At 48.0% G+C, this 12150-nt stretch overlaps 1 protein-coding gene across 1 annotated transcript; it reads left to right on the top strand.

Moving 5' to 3' along the window:
* The first annotated feature begins 7063 nt into the window (after positions 1-7063).
* rps16 (ribosomal protein S16) lies at positions 7064-9823 on the top strand. Its single transcript, XM_040175061.2, has 7 exons — positions 7064-7137; positions 7643-7787; positions 7876-7927; positions 8519-8620; positions 9021-9117; positions 9219-9266; positions 9637-9823. The coding sequence occupies exons 3-7, from the start codon at positions 7880-7882 to the stop codon at positions 9780-9782; spliced, it is 441 nt and encodes a 146-aa protein (XP_040030995.1). The 5' UTR covers positions 7064-7137; positions 7643-7787; positions 7876-7879; the 3' UTR covers positions 9783-9823.
* The last annotated feature ends 2327 nt before the right edge of the window (positions 9824-12150 follow it).

Below are 12150 nucleotides of genomic sequence, written 5' to 3'. Positions count from 1 at the left end.
CCGCCTACCTGTGACTATCGAACCAGAGACCGAAGACACTGGTAAAGACTTCCTGGTGATCAGGGAAGATGAAGTGAGAGCCAGCTTGTGGCCTGCACGTAAAGACCAGTCTAAGGAAGCAGGACAGGTCCAGGTTGTGCAGGCCACCCCAGGAACCAGAGTTTGTGGTTATAGTTGGGACGAGGTTCGAGAACTCCAAATGAAGGACCAGGATCTGGGACCCATAGTGGAGGCTGTGAAGATGGGTATGAGGCCTAACAAGAAACAGTCGCGAGACATGAGCCTGTCACAGCGGAAAGTGTGTGGACAGTGGGAACGTTTGAGAATCCAACAGGGGGTTCTGGTCAGAGACTTGCAAGACCCACGTGACGGGGTGAACATCTGTCAGCTGATGGTGCCCAAGCCGCTACAGCACCCCATTTATGAATCTCACCACGACCATGGTGGTCACTTTAGTGTGAAGGGCACTTTGGCCAAGTTGAAGAGGGGGTACTATTGGGCTTCAATGTCCAAGGACGTCCAGGTATGGGTGCAGAAGTGCAAAAGGTGCATTCTAGCCAAAGATGTATTCCCGAAGAAGCAGGCCTCAATGGTTTGCAGCAATGTTACGGTCCCGCTAGAGGTCCTGGCCATGGACTATACCTTGCTAGAGCCATCTACTGGTGGATATGAAAACGTCCTGGTCCTCACGGATATGTTCACGCGATTTACTGTGGCCGTGCCCACCAAAGACCAGTCGGCTCGGACCACAGCCGCCGCTTTAGTCAAACACTGGTTTGCCTGCTATGGGTGTCCCGCCCGACTGCACAGCGACCAAGGTCGCAATTTTGAGGCCGGCGTGATAAAAGAGTTATGTCATGTATATGGCATTGCCAAAAGCAGAACAACGCCCTACCACCCGCAGGGAAACGGCCAGTGCGAAAGATTCAATCGCACTATGCACGACATGCTGCGGTCTCTCCCAGCTAACAAGAAGAGGAACTGGAAAGAGCACTTGCCGGAATTGGTGATGGCATACAATAGCCACATTCATTCATCTACAGGTTACTCTCCGTTCTATTTGCTTTTTGGAAGAGATGCACGACTGCCCAGAGATATCCTTGGGGGAATGGATTTCGACGACAGTGGGGCAGAGAATCTGGATGACTGGGTGCTAAATCATCATCAGAGACTTCGCGTGGCGGCGGATGCAGCAAGGGCAGCGACGCAAGATGCCTCCAAGCGACGCAAAAGGCTGTATGATCGGCGGGCACGTGGCGCACTTATCCGTCCTGGAGACAGAATTCTGCTGAGGAACCATAAACCACGTGGCAGGAAGAAAATCCAGGATAAGTGGGAACCAGACCCCTATCTTGTCATCGCACAGAACCATCCAGACATGCCTGTGTATACTGTCAAGCCTGAGGCTGGTGGCCCTACCAAGGTGGTACATAGGGATCAAATGAAACCCTGCGTCTTTGAGGCCCTTATGCCGGCCAACCCCACACGAGAGCGTAGACCCACATACCACGATTCAGACTCGGATGCCTATGACATAGTGTGTATTCCCCGTAGCTATCCCCATGCACGACACGCTTGCAATACATATCCCCACCATAGCTCTCAAGACGACACCGCTGACACTGATGGGGAGGAAGTTGGGAGTATGCAGAGCGAACATGGTGGGATTCCAAGCACTGGGGAGGGAGGCACGCATGGGGGCGCACAGTCAGATGAGGCAGACAGATCTGGGGATGACAGTGAGGCTAGTCAGAGGCCTGTCAGGCCCCACAGAAGCACCAGAGGTCAGCTCCCTAGCAGGTTTAAAGATTTTGTACCCAAATGAGTGTTCCATTTTGTTTGTGTGTATTGATTTCATGTAATGTGTGTGATATTGAAGTTGAGTTTGTATGCTGTAAGGTACATGTCTACCTCTGTTATTGATGGGTAAAAAAATGATGAAAAAGAGAGCATGGGCTCTTTGGACTTCTAAGGGAGCCCAATTTGTGGGAAAGTCTATGATGTGGCAGGGTTTGAAAGGCGGGAATGTAGGGGTACACCCAGAGTGTGGACATATTTATTTATATGCAGCCCTTGCAATTACTTTGGGACATCAATCCTAAGTTCCACACCCAATAGCACCACAGAACTTGACCACAGGTCCAGCCAATCAGTGACTGAAAAGTTGGTGCGCTGGCGAATGGAGAGAGTGGAGGGGGCGGGACAAGGAGAAGACGAGGAACGACGGAGAAGAGGATGGCGGCGCCCGGGGTGCGCACCTGCGATTAAGAAGAAGTTAGTCGATTGCAAGTTTAGGTTTAGGTTGTTGGTGTTGGTGTTCGTGTCGCGGAGGAGTGACGGTCGGAGCGGCCAAGTGGAGGAAGGAGGAGTCTACGCCTCCAGCTCTGAAGATCATCCGTTAGACGTGAAAAAGTGTAGCTCGTTGTAACCTGAGGCTAATGTCCTCGCTAGCTCGTAAAGTACGGTTACGTTAGTTCGTCGCCAGCGAACAAGGACAGTCCGCCGTCTCGCCACTACAGTCCTCGGCGTGCCCGCAGCTCACCTGCCCTCTTCCCCCCCCCCCTCTCCCCCGCCACTGACCGACGGTGGTTTGTGAGTAATACCCTGCCACACATGACTCCACGTCGTCAACGAGCAGCAACGTGTCCGGGACGGTAATGTTTTTGGGAACAGTTCAATACACGTGGAGGACCGTGGCTCGACCATTTTGAACTGCATGTGAAAACGGTGAACTTCAACTGTGGAATATGTTTATCATATGCAATGACATTTTGGTTATGGGTTTACAAACAATTTAATTGTATGTTTTTTGCATTTATTTAGTGTGTTTAGAGTGTTAAGCTTGATCTGGAGTTTATCGCATTCAAGCATATATGTTGTTAGTGTCGTTACCCACAGTAGGTTAAGTGTGTGTCGACACGGGGCATTGGTATTTTGTGGTCTGGTTAATATGCCCCTCTCAGTAGAAGAAACTCACCGGTGAGTAGGACAGGTGTCTCTATTTGAAGTATGGTTATGTGAAATAATTGTTCTAAATTCAAATTAAATCACATATTAAATGTAACTTTTTCCTGGTTGGTTCCACCTGTTACACAAAGCTGGAGCCAACAAACTTGGCCGACACTTCTGAAGCTCCCCAGTTAACAGGTCACATCTTGTTTCTTTAATCGGCACCAAAAGAAAACCTGATTGGGGTTTTTACGAGGGGAATTATTGCGCATTGTTTGTATTTTGACAATACGACTCCATAAAACCAAAGATGTTCATCCCGGCCCCCCCCCAAAACCACCCAAAGGAATCCTCCAGTGAGACATGAACACACAAACAAACCCAACGTGAAAAACAGGCAGTTAGTGCAATCCAAGACAAACAATCAGATCTACTTTGAGAGCCTGCGTGACATCAGCATAACAACCTTTGTTGGCGGAGCGGCGCTATAAATAGCAAAAGATGTCAAAGCCCTGGTGCATATATGTCCATGACGTGTGCGGAGAACATTCCCCATGGTAACAGCAGATGGCCCGTAGATTGGAGCCCGGTGGGGGGAACGGGGCGAAGAGCTCGCCCACACACGCCTGACGCGTCCCCCTCCAGGCGCTGGAGGCTCACCTGGGAAAAGCCAGCGCTCTGAAATTATTGGGTGTGGGGGTCATGAGGGGGGGGGGGCATCTGTTTTGGACTCACACGCGTTGTGTACATGAAGGGGTTGTTCAACCCATGTTGCAGAAGCTGCGATGGAAAAAACGAGTCAGGCTTGGTGAAACCGAGAGGCCACGCAGCTGCGTGCGAAGACTTCCGCTGTCTTATGTGTCTCGGGAGGTTTCTGATTGGCTCAGAGGACGTATAAGTGTCAAAATAAAAAGGTGTCAGTCTCAGCCGAACACAACTCGCAAAAGGCTTCTTTTGCATCTGCCGTTGCTGTCGTGATACCGCGCTGCCTCCTCTCTTCTGCTTTTTCTCTGGCAAATAAAGGGAACTTTGCTGCTGTCACGCAAATGCAAGCGACACTCTGAAATTCAAAAGCCGTGAGTGCCTCAAAACTAAAGCCTTCCTGGGTTCTGATGGATGGACGCTCATGATGAAGTTATCAGTGTCGTGCATGAGGAGTCTGACCAAAGCCCGGCTCTGCTCTGCTCCGGCTTCTCCGCTGCTCCATGAGGCAGGGGGGAAAAAATAGGAAGGGGGCGTGGGGGGGGGGTGAGACTCCACGACATCATCTCTCCAGGCCTTTTAAGGAGCCTTCCAGTGGAGGGCTGAGAGAGCTGGCCCACTTTCTCATCAGATCTTCCCAGCGCCGTCTCCTCTCCCTCTGGGAGCGACCATGCACAGGCTCACAGGCACAGCAGGACACACGATGCGGATATAATTTACTTTAAAAACACGCCGCGAGCACTCTGACAAAACGTAACCGAGCATACTTCAAGCCTTGCAAGAAGGCCCGCGACGACAGCGGCGAGGGCCAGCCGATCCTGAGCACTTGTGACTTGGGACTGGACGGCGAGTCGTGACATATACTTATCACCCGGTCAAGGTCGCACTTCATCATCGCCGGGACGTTTTAATTCGAGTGCAAGCGCAAGCAAACGCAAGGGGAGAAATGAGGGGATGCTCGTTGCTGGCAGCCGTCATGTTCATCATCGTGTTCCCAGATGTTGTCATGGGCTCAGTGTTCGAGAGCCCACCGGATAGAAATGCTGTAGAGAGGGGAGGGGGAGGTCAGGGGGAGGGGACGGGGGGGGGGGGGGGGGGGGGGGGGGGAATAAAGAAGGCTTTGCTGTAGCGGCGACCCCCCCCTCTGTCTTTTTCCATGCTGATGTCAGTCGGCCCCCCCCCCCCCGTCCTCAACCCGGTGCCACCGCCTCACACGTGAGCCGCGCTACGGCCCACGCGCACTCCCACGCGCGGGGCGAGATGGGAGGGAGAAGTGGAGGGTCGAACGCCAAGAGCGAGATGGAACAAGAGAATGATGGAGCAGATTGTGTGGGCGAGCTGAGTGTGTGTGCCAGATCAGCTTCACCAATTCAACGTTTCGAGGGCAGGTTTGAGCAGCTCAACAATAAGCGTCGCTGGAATACATAATGAGGCCTTTGGGGGGGGGGGTGGAATGGCATATAACGACCCATTTAGCCGCAAGAAAAAAGCCACAGAAGTTGAATAATGACACGTAACAAGAGTTATTATCCTGAATGTCGATTGTTCTAAATCTTGCAAGAAGATCAAAAATAAAACATACGTTTTACCAAATCAGCTGGTTTCAGTCGTTCACTTCAGCACGAAAAACATTACATAATATTGGATCCATCGATTGGTGGCCGTCAAAAAATGTTAAAGCCAGGAAGAAAAAAACCCTTTATCTAATTAACCTTTTTGGCTGGATGTAAAATCCTACTCCAATACATTTCAGTTATTATGCAGTTGTGTTGTATAGTAACTGTAAATCTCATAGTGATACTGTTGACTTTTCCTAACTTTTGCCCACTCAATGTAGTATTTCATGCCACTTAAAGAAATTGAGTCCAGAAAGACGCAGCTCCACTATACCCATAGCGGAGCATTGCATTCTGGGAGAGGAGAAAATATATCTGCAGCCTTGAGCCCGCTCGCTTCAGCATTATCCCGTGGCTCCAGCGCCGAGGCCAGATGGAAGTTGACTGAGCGTGGGACAGCTGCAGGGCCCGCTGCTATGTGGTAAATGCGTGCTGAAATAGCCAAATTAATGGAAGGGGCTCAAGTCCAAACCAGGGTTCAATACCAGGCTGCCTTTTAGTGGTGTGAGCCGTCCCCCGCTCAGGCAAACATCAATATTTACTGCTGCCATGGCACAGAGACAGGCGGGGAAAAGAGCGGCTCATGGGTCCACCACCTTAGGGCTGTTGGTTCTCAGAAGTAGGCTTGAAAGATGGCCGATGCACTGGGGGGTGACGTAAGCGAGAACTATGGAAGGGTCCCCGCACATGTGTATAAAAGGCAAGACCTGTTGCAGGATTACGGTCCTCCAGCTCCCCTCTCTGACGGGACACTTTTCTAAGTTGTCAATCCGGAGAAGTTTTCTCTCGTTGCCGTGGCGACCGCACTTGTTTGCACCTCATAACCCCTCCGCAACCCCTCCCGCCCGCCTCGGCTTCTCTGCCTACCGGGTTTAGCAGATCTCTTCTCCTTCTGCTCAGGGGGACTTCAATTAACCAGCAACACTCTTTCAACCACCGCAAAGGCCTATTATGGTCAACCGGGCCGCCGCCGCGGGCCGGGAACGGCATCTCCTTCCCCTGTAAATCTGAGAGCGCCGCCTCATGCTCACGGTGCTGTGACAAGACGAGGTCGAGGGGTCGCGCCTCCAGGTGATGTGTTTCCATAAGGCCGCGGAGAGGAAATGCACATATATGGTGTGGTCTTTATTTATTGCCAGCTCTCTGGCTTTAGTGCAGACTCTTCTCCTCCCGTGAGCTCGTCTTTGAAAGCACCGAGGCTCGGTGCGTCCGACTCGGGTAGAAAATGTGGGATTTAAGCGCCTCGGAGTCGTGGAGAACATTTTCATTTTAACAGAATGAGTTGCAATGTGATGAGGTGAGGTTTTTGGTCCTCCACCCCAGTAAGTTAATGTCTTGAAAATCTCAAATAAACTTCTAAAGCTCCCTTCACGCCCTTATTTTGACGTCCAGGCAGCTGCTCGGCACGAAGCACCGATGGGAGTACGCATTCCCTCCGACAAATACAAGAAGCCAGGTGCCATTTCCCCCGTGGGCTCAACTATTAACACCAGTGTTTTAGTAGTAGATGTAGAGGCATAGGTAGGCACTGCACACATGACTCACATCGCTCAAGTAATTGTGTTAGTAAAAGCCACTTGGGGGTGGTGTTGTGCAGATATTGTGAAAAGTGGATGAGGATCAGTTTATGGTAGCTTTAATGTGATAATAAGTTTCATGTGCAGGATATTTTTATTCAAATCAATCTAAAATCTACATTTAAGTAGTTAGCTAACGTTATTACATTACTACAAGTATCCATTTAAAGATTTCTTTTGCAACAGTATCCCAATCCGTCCCCCAGTTGGCAGCAGAACAGTGCTGCTTCATCTGGTTTTTGTTCTTTGGACAGCTACTTGTAATCATCTGAACATGCAATCCATCTTTCCAGGTATAGAGATTTACTATTTCCAAATGTTTCTAAATTGTTTACCATACTTGATTGTTGATAGTGTAAGAGTACAATGCAATATTTCTATGGTTTGGCTTTGTGTAATGAGGTTTTATGTGTGGACTTTTAGGTTTGTTTACTGTGTTGCTGTGTTACGAAAGAGGCTCCCATGTTCGGTCACAACTCAAAGACCAAAATAACTGTGATGTGAAAAATTGAAAAATTACGATTGATTAAAACATTTTATAGAATAAGCAGATTTTCCCACCAATGCACAAGCAAATCGCTTTACTGGTACAGTGTATTTACCATTTAAGGCGGTATTCATTCATTGAGTAAAATGATCATGGTTTTACTACCTACTCTCTAACTTTGTATTGGTTGTTCTTTTCACCATTACTAATTATTTCACCATACACTGTTTGTTATTTTTATTAACTGTCAAGGGACTGCAGATGCAAATTAGAAGATCTCCATTTAGGGGTGAATATTGTCATGTGTGCAGAAACGGAACTGTAGAATGCAGGTTAAGCGGCAGCAACTGTCGTAAAACCTGCTCCAAAGCACGCTTCAGGTGTCGTGCAACAGCCCCTGATTTTCTCATTCTGAAACCCCGTCGGTCTCTCCGTACGGCATCCTAGCTGAAGACGGTATGTTTGTCAGGCTGATCCGCCTAAACAGTTAAAATCATATATTTTCCTTGGTTTGCGGTGTAACACATTTCCTTTCGTGTTTCAGAAACATGCCAGCAAAAGGTCCTTTGCAATCTGTCCAGGTTTTTGGACGTAAAGTAAGTAAAATAAATTGTATTTTAACATGTGGCGGTGTGGCTATCCTGTCTTGCTAGCGCATATTAGCTACTTTAGCTATCACGATTCGGTAGCGTGGCCGTCAAACACCGTATAATGGAGGCCTGCAGTGCTCTCCGCGTCACGTTACTCTGTTTAAAGCTACGACGCCGTTCTAAGTGTCCGTAAAGCACACGGGATATTGTTGCTGTAGTCAAAGTCTCCCGGTTTATCGGCACGGTGGTACTGGATCGGAGCTTAGCTCGCTAGGTTAGCTAACGTTAGCTAGCTAGCTAGCTAGCCTGCCTGGCTGCTAGCAATAGTTGTGCTTTTTTACCATGTCAACGTTCAATGTAGAATAACGTTACCGCTCCCTAAACAGACATGTACTGTTATTTCTTAATATAAGAAGCCTGGAATCGTAACCCGAGAAGTTGTGCTTACTCTTGTAACGTTACTTAATGTTTTGCATTGATACTGAATGCTACGAGAGTCGTGTAATACATGTGCAACGTTAGCCGACGTACAGATCCGGCATCGATCCAACAATCTTGTATTTCTAAGGTATCTTACGATGATGCTTCTGTCCACAGAAAACCGCCACAGCAGTTGCTCACTGCAAGAGGGGAAATGGCCTGATCAAAGTGAACGGCAGACCCCTGGAGATGGTGGAGCCTGCCACCCTCCAGTACAAGGTGAGTCCGTATGGGAGGTGGTCGGCTTCATGGTGCACATGGCTGATGGGGGGGGGGGGGGGGGGGGGCAGGCACCGCGTTCAATATCTGTAATCAATGGGACACAGAGCTCCATGGCAAGGGTGGCCAGTTTTAACCTGCAGCCAACACACTGCATTTTAAAACGATATAAAGTGGTGCGTTACAGCCCGTGGCCTAGCTAACATCTGGTAAACAAAAGCTACTTCAAAGGGTTTGTTATTGCGGATGTTTGTGTAAATCCTGCTGTCCTTTTCGATGCTAGTGGAGGAATACGTTTCTGCAGGGTTTTGTTTCCACAGCTGGGATTTCCGGTATTCTGCCAAAATACACACACCTGACTTAATCCTGATTACAATGGTTGTCATTATGTGCTTTTTAGCTTCTGGAGCCAGTGCTGTTGCTGGGAAAGGAGCGTTTTGCTGGTGTTGACATCAGAGTTAGAGTGAAGGGTGGTGGACATGTGGCTCAGATCTATGGTAAGAATTCTAAAATATTCTGTGTCATTGTATATCCATTAGCAGATATCACGTCTTAGGACATATAACCTTTTCTGACCTGCATTGTTACTGTCTTCCAGCTATCCGTCAGGCCATCTCCAAATCCCTGGTTGCCTACTATCAGAAGTGTGAGTATTACATTTTGTGCAGTGCCTAAATGCTGATGCCTTTGGGAAAATACACTCTGTCGGCGTGTGGACCCATGGGTGGAAACACTCGTCTGAAGTGACTATCTTTTTAATCTACGTTAGTTCATGTTTACATATGTTGAAGACACATTTCGTAACCACAAACATTTGTGGGACACTGATTCTGTCTTGAAAGAAGCAGCCTGATCAGCAGAAACTTTCAAGATGTTTTTTGCACATCTAAGACTTCTTATAAAATGTTATCCTTGCATACACATACACCTGTGGTGTAAAAATACATGCTGGAGTGTAAATTATATGTAATTCCTAGTATGAACTCGTAGAATAATTCTAACTCTGTGTCCTGCAGATGTGGACGAGGCCTCCAAGAAGGAGATCAAAGACATCCTGATCCAGTACGATAGGACCCTGCTGGTTGCCGATCCACGTCGCTGCGAGTCCAAGAAGTTCGGTGGACCCGGAGCTCGTGCCCGCTACCAGAAGTCCTACCGTTAATCCCCCTGTACATTTTCTTAATAAATTGGAGGAACAAAGAATTGAATTTGTCTTTTTTTTGCCATAAGATTTTACTCTCACCTTCTGTTCCTAGTTTTCATATGAGCAATGTTGGTCTAGTAACTGTTTGAAGTGTTTAGTTCTTCATGAACCAACGTTATTGTTCCTGGTTACTTTGCCCAAAGTGCCTGTTGGCAAACTACAAATTCCTCTGATGGGACAAATGCAATGATGTTCTTTCCACTACGTGATGCTGAATTACAACAGTACTGCAGAATGTAGGGGGTCTTCTCTGTAATGAGCAGCATAGTTTACTGCCCCTGAGTTTAGTGGACAAATAGACTTGAATTGACTAGACTTGACCTGTAGATGACTACACGAAATATGAATTTACTCTTATGTATTCTCTACTAATCTGTTAGTATCCGGTCACTCTGTTCTGTGCGTCTCCAGAACCGATGTTGGAATAATTATTATCCGCACATGCTTTATCTTCTGTGATGCAAAGACTAAACTAGAGTTTAGTGGGTCTTATTTGGCACCTATATTATTGTTTTTCTCGTAGAATGCTGTAAAATTTGTGAATGCACTCAAACATACCAGACAAATATATGACGTGTTGCTCAAATCGTTGACTGAAGAAATGCACTCTAAATATTTGCAGGTGAATTAATCGGTTTTACCTGCAACACCCCGTTTTTACCCTGCTGATGTCCTGACTACATTCCCTGAACAGATCTCATGAGAAGTAATTTAAAATGTATCACCAGTGGCCTTTCTGTGTGGAGTCTGCATGTTGTCCCCCGGGCCTGCGCGGGTTCTCTCCTGGTACTCCGGCTTCCTCCCACAGTCCAAAGACATGCTCTGGGGATCAGGTCGATTGGTAACTCCAAACTGCCTGCAGGTGTGTGGATGGTTGTTGGTCTCTGTGTCAGCCCTGCGATTGGCCCAAAAGTTGGCTGGGATTGACTCCAGCCCCCCTGTGTGATGGGCATTTATTTTATTTCCATACCCTAATAATTCCTACTATAATGTTTTAACGGTGCAGTCAGCATCATGATTTATGATTGCCACCTTTCAGCAGCAGAGGGAGCCAGAGGGCAGCGGGGAATCAGACGACATCAGCAACCTGCTTTTCAGCCACTTCAGAACTCTCATATACATCAAGAAATATATCTTTTATATACAAATATACATTTCCCTTTTTGGCCAAAACTCCTCTGAGCGAGCCGCACGCACCCTGACTCGGATAAACAAAGTCTGACAATTGTTGCCAAGCTGAATCTCAGTCAATGAGAAACACTAATATTTAATTACTCTGCATTATTTATTGCCACTGCTGATTTGATGGATGCGCTCAGACGTTTGAAGGCGTCGAATGAAACCTTCCCTGCCCAAATTACAGGCAGTTTTATTCTATTTTCTTCCCATCTTTTCCACAATTCACTGGAGCGGATAATCCACACAGCTTCGCGTAGTCCCCATCAAACCGTGGCGCCTGTCCTTCCTCCCACAAACAAACAAACGCTCGCTCCACACCTCCACGCCAGCGGGAGCGTAATGAGCTGAGCTGAGGCCCAGATGTTGCTGGCCCCTCCGCGGGCCGCGAGCAGCAGCCGTTCCCGCTCGCTGAGCTCCCCGGGGGGTCTGGTGGGTTGGGAGGGGGGGAGGGGGTGGTGCAGCTCTCCAATAATCAACCCAGCAGGGAAGCCCCCTCCCCACAGCTACTGTTGTTTACTACTGTTTATTCTAGTGCTCCTGCTCACCGCCTCGCCTCTAAAGGCCACAGCGGAGTTCTGTTGCCAGTTCTGTTTCTGTGTGATGGTGATATTGTCCTTTTTTTCCTCCTATCAAAATAAACACTGGACAGCTAAAGCGTTTTCTACCGTCGCCGATCCGACGCCTGATGCATTCGTCAGCCTTTTTCAGCTGCAACATGTATTTCAGATCATAACAGAGTTGGCCAGGTTGTAAAAAAAAATCCCACCGGCTGCTGTTTATCACACTTAAGTTCACCGTGTAGAAACCCTCCAATGGAGCACATGACCTCTGACCCTCTTAGAAAGCTCTGCAGTATTTGCTTACTATCCATCAATGGTTAAAAGTGCTTATCAGTAAATAAGAAACTCATCAGCATTTATTTTTAATTGGATTATGGATTATATGATGAGTTCTGTATAATCATGCATCTCCGCAGGAACTTGTAACTCGAGTAACGATTGAAATTTTGGCGTAGCTTGTTGCTCGTTGTAGAACTTTTTCCGCTCCTCATCAATTTGCTCCTTGATTCCGTTGGACCGTTTAAAGAAACGAAGAGCCGTGACGACAAATGAAAGCGGTTTGATTCGGCGTAGAAAAGTGTCTGCGT

This window comes from Gasterosteus aculeatus, chromosome 4 (assembly GCF_964276395.1).
Source record: "Gasterosteus aculeatus chromosome 4, fGasAcu3.hap1.1, whole genome shotgun sequence".
Lineage (NCBI taxonomy): Eukaryota > Metazoa > Chordata > Actinopteri > Perciformes > Gasterosteidae > Gasterosteus > Gasterosteus aculeatus.
The sequence above is the reverse complement of the archived record's forward strand: the minus strand, read 5'-3'. Positions and strand labels throughout refer to the sequence as shown.